This window comes from Nansenia antarctica (assembly GCF_963989245.1).
Source record: "Nansenia antarctica genome assembly, chromosome: 5".
Classification (NCBI taxonomy): Eukaryota; Metazoa; Chordata; class Actinopteri; order Argentiniformes; family Microstomatidae; genus Nansenia; species Nansenia antarctica.
This window is the reverse complement of record NC_137690.1, coordinates 62,466,305-62,474,377: the sequence shown is the minus strand read 5'-3', so window position 1 is coordinate 62,474,377 and position 8,073 is coordinate 62,466,305. Positions and strand designations below refer to the sequence as shown.

Sequence of the window (8,073 nt, the reverse complement as noted above, 5' to 3'; positions counted from 1 at the left end):
ATCATGATCTGAACCTCAAAACGCGGGGGAACGCAAAATGTCCTTTCCTCCGATTCCTTATCAGGCATGACTTTGGCAGGGTGGATGATGGGGTATGCAGTGTGATGGCTTCCATGTATCGAAAGAATGCTACTCCATCATAGGAGCAAGATAAACAGAGACAAACAATTATGTTACTACATTCGCTGACGTACAGCTATACAGACGCTGTCTACAGCTGGAGCCACTTGAGATCCCCATTAGTGAACCTGCGGTATATCAGACCCCCACACTAGACCCCCACCAGGTCGCCTACTTTTTTATTTTTTAAAATTTGTTTTTTCAGATTTTATCCCTTTTTCACCCAATTTGGTAGCCAATTGAACCCAACCTAGCATCCAATTATCCCCTGCCTATTGCGAAGGATCCGCCGCACGACCCCGTGGCCGGCAGTCCCAGAGGAGGCCGCCAGGCAGACTAGCTGACTGGCTCCTCGAGCCCAGCACCGTTATTCCGGCACCCCGGGGGCGCTGTTGCGCGACGGATCCTTGTCCGGAAATACTCCTATACCGCCCTCGGGAGCGGCCGCCCAATATGCCGCTCCCCGTGTGTGCCCCAGCCATATCCGGATCTGGCGAGCTGGGATTCGATCCCAGTCCCCGGTGGGCAGCTTGCACTAGTGGCCAGTGCTTAGACCACCACCGCGGGGCACAGGATGCTGTTCATTGACTTCAGCTCAGCATTCAACACCATCATCCCCTCCAAGCTGGTCACCAAACTCAGTGACCTGGTATCAGCACCTCCATCTGCCACTGAACCCTAGACTTCCTAACCAACAGACCTCAGCTTGTCGAGTTGGTCAACCACTCCTCCCCCACCCTGACCCTGAACACCGGCGTGCCACGGGGCTGTGTGCTGAATCCCATGCTCTACTCCCTCTTCACCTATGACTGTGTGCTGATGCATGGCTCTCTAACACCATCATCAAGTTCACAGATGACACCATGGTGATAGGCCTGATAAGTAACAATGACGAATCGGCCTACAGGGAGGAGGTCCAGCAACTGGCGGTGTGGTTTGCTGACAACAACCTGAACCTCAACACCAGTAAGACCAAGGAGATCATTGTGGACTTCAGGACAATTAGGGGCTGTGTACACCCCCCCAAATACATCAATGACATGGAGGTGGAGCGGGAGTCCCCAGCTTCAAGTTCCTGGGTGTCCACATCTCCGAGGACCTCTCTTGGGAGAGTCCTCTTCCCTGGTCAAAAAGGTGCAGAAGCACCTATACTTCCTGAGGAGATTAAAGAAAGCCCAGCTGTCTCCCAGGATTCTGGCCAACTTCTACCGCTGCACCATTGAGAGCATCCTAACCAACTGCATCACAGTGGGAATGGCAACTGCACTGTGTCCGACTGCATCATCTGCATCATCGGGGGTAGTGGTGGTCTAGTGGATAGTGAGTTGGAATTGGGATCGGAAGGTTGTGAGTTCAAATCCCGCCTGAAGCCACACCACTACTAGTGTGCCCTTGGGTAAGGCACTTAGCCCTCAGTTACTCCAGGGGGAATGTCCCTGTAATTCGTAATTGTAAGTCGCTTTGGATAAAAGTGTCTGCTAAATGGCAAAATTAAAATTATTTAAATTATCTGCACCAAACTCCCTTCCATCAAGTCCCTCCAGGCAGACCGGTGTCGGCGGAGGGCGGTAAGCATCATCAAGGATACCCTGCACCCCAGCCATGGTCTGTTTGATCCCCTACCATTTAAGAGACTCAAGAAATACAGGATTCTCAGGTCCTGTACCAGCAGGCTCCCGAATAGCTTCTTTCACTAAGCTGTCACTCTGATGAACAATCCCTCCCTCACACACACTCTATTGAACACCCCCCCGGCTACTGCTGTTTCGCATATTACCTTTGCATACCATATTTTTGCACATTTGTACATACCTCTTTTTTGATATAGCATCTAATTTATACATCTGTATACATCATACTTTACATAGCGTCCTTAACTGTACATAGCTTACTTCTATCCATCTCTTGTATATACCTCTAACTACCATACTTGCCATACTGTACCTATTACTATCACTATCATGTTTATATCACTATTTGCACTTCTGGTTAGATGCTAAACTGCATTTCGTAATCTGGTACTTGTACTCTGCAATGACAATAAAGTTGAATCTAATATAATCTAATCTAATCTAATATAATCAAGATGTGCAAGTGAATTTCATCACTTATTTCCTTTTCTTTTCCCCCAGACGTTTTGTTTTTGTTTTTGTTTGGAACTTTATGACAGTGATGACATATAAGGTGTGACATAGCATGAGGAGAAACAGCATAGAAAGTGGTGGACCAGGGGGGTTGACGCTATGCCTCTAAGAGCAGTGTGTGGTATAGAGTATAGGCCAGACTATGGCACGTTCATTACACTTATGCTTGCTAATCAGTAACATAAAGGGGCGTTGGTGTGCTTGAATGAACCCTGCAAGTGATGAAGTGTCTCAGTAATGCTCAGGTGCAGCACCCAGTCAGGCCACCTCCCCGTTAGAATAATACAAATACACCTACAATGTAGAATTACACATTCAATGCTTTGATGAATTGTCAAGGGCCTTGAATCAAGTGATATCCTTCGCATAATTCCCCAGAGGATGACAGAATGGAGTAACTAATGTAGCTCAACATAGGCTTGTCTATCCCCCAATATTTTGTTGATTGGGAACTGTTTAAAGCACTTTTTAAAATGTATTATCTATATCCACTGTTTCTCTGAATCAACGATAGTCTATGCACTACCCTGCAGAGCAGCAAAGGAAAAACACATTTCTTAGATTTGCTTCAACCACAGAAGTTTCCAAAGCTCAGTCAAGCTTGGAAAGCGTACATATATAATCAGTCCTCTCTCTGTTCCTTTCGCGACACCAAGATATGGCCATCCTACCTCAGCTGCCCTTTTGCAACATTGAAATGTTCTCTCCAAATTGTCCACATAGTGAAAGAGCCACGTCAGATATGCCTGGAATCTGACCGGTCAGTAACGAGTCTTTTCCTGAAGCTCAGAAAAGGAAACATTCCATAACCACTCAGGCCCTCTCCTATGTCTTACCCTCAGAAATTACATCATTTCCACATGGAGGAGCATCAGATAACCAGGCCTGTGATAACCATTGCAGCAGAACAAATGTTATATTAATATGAGCTTTTATGTAGATATAATACAATAGATTTAGGCGCATTATTCATAATAGGAGATGTTATATGGGATATTAACTTCCAGAATAAACACACTGAGATTGTAAGCAATATTGATGGGTTCTACAGAGGGTCCAGCCAATGTGAATCAATTATACTAGAAGACTAGACTCTGGATATGAATTGCATTATCCTGATGGATTTACCATGATTTACATGGCCTTAACGTTCTCTATCTTATATTGCAGTGACACCTAGTGGGAATATAGCTCGTAATGAAAAGCATGATAATGATGCCAAGATACTTTGTTTGAGTCGAGTCAGAGGGTTCTAAACTAGGGTCATATTTATGATAATACTACACAATACATAATAATCCATATTACATTAGACCAATTGAATATACACAACTGTTGAAAATGTGCTGCTTTCACTGTGACATTCCCAATTAGGACTGTGTCAAATGTGTCAAAGTAAATCTGAAAAGCTTGACATTGATACAAGAATAGAGGGAAATTGCAAAACCCTACCTGTCCATAGAGGCCTGGTATCCTTATTTCATCAGTCAAATGAATGGACCTTTTGAGTGGTTTGAGAAGTTGGTCTATTATTCTCCTGAGAAGGCAATTTATACAGGTTTGAAATACAGCAAGAGTCCTGCTATCTCTGCTGATATTCTCTGCATCACCCCCCTCTAGGGAGAAGAACAGAAGCATGGAGGACACAGAAGTTTGTCAGAACATGTTACTCTTTAAATTGTCCAATAACTTTTTTGAGATTTAATTCTAGAGTAATTGTTTAGTGAATGAGTAAAAATCTATGAAAATGCAAAAGATTATAAATCATACGTATCACATGGATTTGAAGGGTAGAGACATCAATATTGAAATCATACCTACATGCATGTGTGCCCTTTCTGGACTGATGAGAACATCGATGAGAACATCGTTGCAACTGCAATTACATTTACGTGTTATAAAAAACAAAAAACAGGCCTATCCGGGAATGGCATGTGTTTTTGACTGCAGGATATGGCAATGAAATGTAAAAATCCTCTTAAAATGCGAATGAAAGGTCTCTGGAACGTTGGGACGGTTTTTCCGGATTGTAATAGGGGACGGACCACTGGTGCCACATCGTTTACATTCCGTCAGAAGAGCGAAGCTTCTCAGTTAACTGTGTATTATTTCCCTGAATTGTTTAACATTTGATGGCATTGTCACAGGTCCTGTAGTACTCATTTGATCAATGGAAGACCTGGATCATAAAGTGGCACCCTCTGTCATCGAGCGGTATTACACTCGATGGTATAAAACAGGTAAATATAGTTACCAGGTATAACTCATGTAGCTAGCTAGTACATGTGTGTGTGTTTGCTAGGGGGTTGCCTGTCTGCAAGCAAAAACAAAGTAGCCTAAGTACTGGCTCTCTAGATGTCTAGCTGGAGCTATAGAGTAAAGGTCGCCAAAGTCTACGGCTGCAGGCTGCAGGTATCAGATCCACAAAAGCCTGCAGCAATCGGCTTGGGTTGGGGATGAATTTCCGGGTTGGGTTCGTTTTTTATTTTGTATCATTGGTCTTTCTGTGATATGATTGTGATTGGTATCTGTTCTCTTCTGTACCAAGACATCAAGGGCAAGCCTTGTGAAGACCAGTGCGTCTTGCAGCACTCTAACAGGTAGGAACACCTTGCTCATTTCTCACGACTGATATTTGCCTATGCAAATATGAGGCTGAACGTCACATTATGACAATTTAGGCCTACAACTCATTACTAACAATATTTGCTTTTATCCAATGACGGACATTGAAGCGTAAAACCATTATTGTTGGTCACCACTTCCATAGACTGTAGCTTTTATCAGCTGAGGCAGACAGGGAATGAAGTATCCTATAGGCATGACACTATTACCATTTAGAATAAAGCAGTTTACAGAGATTAGGCACTTAATCCAATAGGCCTCATGAACATGCTGTATACATCCTACACAGCCAATGTAGTGGTGTGTAACATCAGTACATTTGTATTTTACTTCAGTGGCCTGAGACATTAGATGTTTTGATTTGTGCGTCTTATCAACAGAATATGTGTCATCACGCTGGCAGAAAGTCACCCTATCCTTCAAGACGGGCGGACCATCAAGAGCATCAACTACCAGATCAGTGCTGGCTGCAGTCGCCTACAGAACAAAGTGTCTGGGAAGTCCAAGCGAGTATGTCCATAAGCTCCAGCAGATATTTCATGGCTAGATGTTGTGGCTGAGCTGCACTCATGTAGAAGTCAATGAGAGACCCGTCTCTAACATCACTTTGCTTTGCATTATCAACTCTTTTAAAATCCCATCAAGGAAACAAAACAATACTCTACATCTGCTAAAACAGAAGTTATTTTCGTCAAGCCACTGTCTTGTAGAGAGGGTGGGGGGGGTCATCAGATTTTCCCTAAATTGTGAATATCAAACTAAGACATGTCTGTTTTGTCAACAGGGAGGGCAGTTCCTTACAGAGTTTGCTCCTTTGTGTAGAATAACGTGCACGGATGGTGTTGAATACACCATTTTCAGGTAAAGTTGATTATAGTACATTTGCTGTCTCAACTTAGCTTACATTTTTTTATCTTTTCCAATGCCTACTCAAGATTAGTGTTTCTGAATTTGTGTGAAATTGTGTTCTCAGCTGTATAAGGGGCCGTCTGCTGGAGGTCAATGAGGATATACTTGAAAGGCCAGGTCTCTTACTTCAAAAGGTGAATTAAATGGTCATACTTTCAACACATGCTTTCGAGTTAGTTCAAAACCATTGTCGGGCAGTCTAATGTTCTAATGTTTGTCTTTTACGTTTCCTCTATCTTTCATATCTATCTGATTAGCCTTCCACCGAAGGATACATTGCCGTCATCCTCCCCAAATTTGAGGAAAGCAAGACCGTCACAGATGGTCTCCTGACTAGAGAGGAGTATGAGAGTGTTGTCTCTAAACGGACCAGTACCCAGCCTGAACCCTGCTGAGGAAGATGAAGCTCCCAGGGACTCATCATACTGGCCTCACCTCAAGGTAATGGACCATCCTGGGGCAGCATCTTTGGGAGGAATTCCTTTCGTCCCTCCTACTTAGAGCCACATAACCTCCATAGCAATATATGGACTTTTACCTGCGGTTAATTACAGTGTCCAGATACAGGAATATGGACGCTTTGACCCTCTACAAGAAGTAGGCCTAGCAAGTTCAGGACACATACTTTCTGTTGCATTATTATTACAAAATGAAAATAATTGTCAGCTGTTTGAGGAGTTCGTTTTTCTTATGGTTTTTATGGTTTCTTAAGTTCTTATGGTTCCATTATTTATGGACAATGAGAAAAAAACACAGATCTTTCAAATTATGATGCCAGGAAGATTTTTTGTAATTGTAATGTAATTCACTGGCTGAACTCTTGCAATCTGACAATACTTTTTTGTTGTTGTTGCTGTGTGAATAAAGTACACAATAAACTTGGTTTTAATAAAAAATAATGTTTATTTAGATTTGTGTTGTTTATTTATCAATCATTCAACTGTCAAAAGGATAGCTGGTCCAAAACTAGATCTACAGGATATCTTCACATCTGCTTACTCAACATCTGACACCATTAGCTGCTCTCATTCAGTCATCTCTAAAGCTTTATATGGTTACTTCAGTCTTCACACTGACCACTCATGCTTAGTACCAGAATCATTATCACCTCTGTGTATCTATCTTTCAAGTACCATAATACATTGTAATACACAAGGCAGTCCTTAATGATAGTCTCAATTACAAGTACACTTCAAAGGAACAGCTGGAAACACCACAGTTCATTTTACTACTGTGCCTGGCCAATTATCTGTCAGACAGGCATTTTGAAAAATGATCTAATAGTATAGCTAGGATGATACACTGAATGATTTAATGCTCTAAGACAGTAGAAGGTCAGTCTGATCACATTTTTTCTCCACCTCTGGTGAAATGGAGCAATAACATTTTTATGTTTCAGTCTATTAGCAAGCCAAGTGTCACAATATGGAGATTCAACCATCCATTACGCTCATATTTGGCATCAAGGTGTGATTGCATTTCACTCAACTGCTAAGCCATGATCAGATTTGGTGTACCACTGTGCAAATAACATCAGAAAGCAAGTGTAACAGCCTAATCACAGGTTAAGAGGCGGATTCATAGCCACCTGTTTGGTGATGGCATCATGCACTGCAGATGAATTTCAGCTTATGTTTTTTCTCATACATTTGCATTTGGCTGAGATGTGCCACAGGTTACAGTACACCACAAAGCAATGGGCTGGTCACACAGAAATACGTGGTGAGCAGGTGGCTCTGGGTTTAACCTAGTCGTAGCTACTGATTTCGGATCAGTTTACCTTACCCCAATCTGTTAAATACTTAAAGGGAGGAAATGCAAAACTGACTCTAGAGCATCTAAGGGTAAACCCACCCTTACTCGAGTGGGTGCCCTGCCAATGGTGTAGTCATGTGTGCGCGTATGAGGCTTGTGTTGCCTCCTGGTGGGCAGGGATGGGATTGCTGCTCCAGGTCAGTGATGGACAGTATAAAGACGATACAGGTTGGAGATCGACCAGAAGACTGACTACTTGCTCTCCAGGAAGGTCAGGCCGGCCATGTGCTGCTCCAGGGACTTTACCCCGAAGCCGTTGCTGTTCTTGCCATTGAGTGCATCCTCTTTGACGGGCGAGGACACTTGCCTTTCCCTCCAGCTGTGCGGAGAGCCCAGACTACTCCTCTCTGACTTGTACTGTTGATGGAGGGAGGAGGAGGAGGAGGAGGATATCAGTTCAGGTCAATAAACTGTAAAACATATAGAATGATATACAGTATAAAACCATATTGGATGGGCT

General features: G+C 43.1%; 2 protein-coding genes across 2 annotated transcripts in view; one reads left to right on the top strand and one right to left on the bottom strand.

Annotated features, from left to right (window-relative positions):
* Window positions 1-4,345: 4,345 nt before the first annotated feature.
* On the top strand, window positions 4,346-6,660 carry abitram (actin binding transcription modulator). The gene is made up of 6 exons (XM_080530830.1): window positions 4,346-4,504; window positions 4,813-4,864; window positions 5,270-5,399; window positions 5,674-5,750; window positions 5,863-5,932; window positions 6,056-6,660. Exons 1-6 carry the CDS (start codon window positions 4,435-4,437, stop codon window positions 6,191-6,193), a joined length of 537 nt encoding a protein of 178 aa, XP_080386956.1. The 5' UTR covers window positions 4,346-4,434; the 3' UTR covers window positions 6,194-6,660.
* Window positions 6,661-7,805: 1,145 nt separating this feature from the next.
* ctnnal1 (catenin (cadherin-associated protein), alpha-like 1) overlaps window positions 7,806-8,073 on the bottom strand; it is a gene marked incomplete at both ends in the record, with an annotated part of 59,718 nt that continues 59,450 nt past the window's right edge. The window contains one exon of the mRNA XM_080531133.1: window positions 7,806-7,970. Coding sequence (XP_080387259.1) covers window positions 7,806-7,970 — 165 coding nt within the window. The remainder of the gene's footprint in view (window positions 7,971-8,073) is intronic.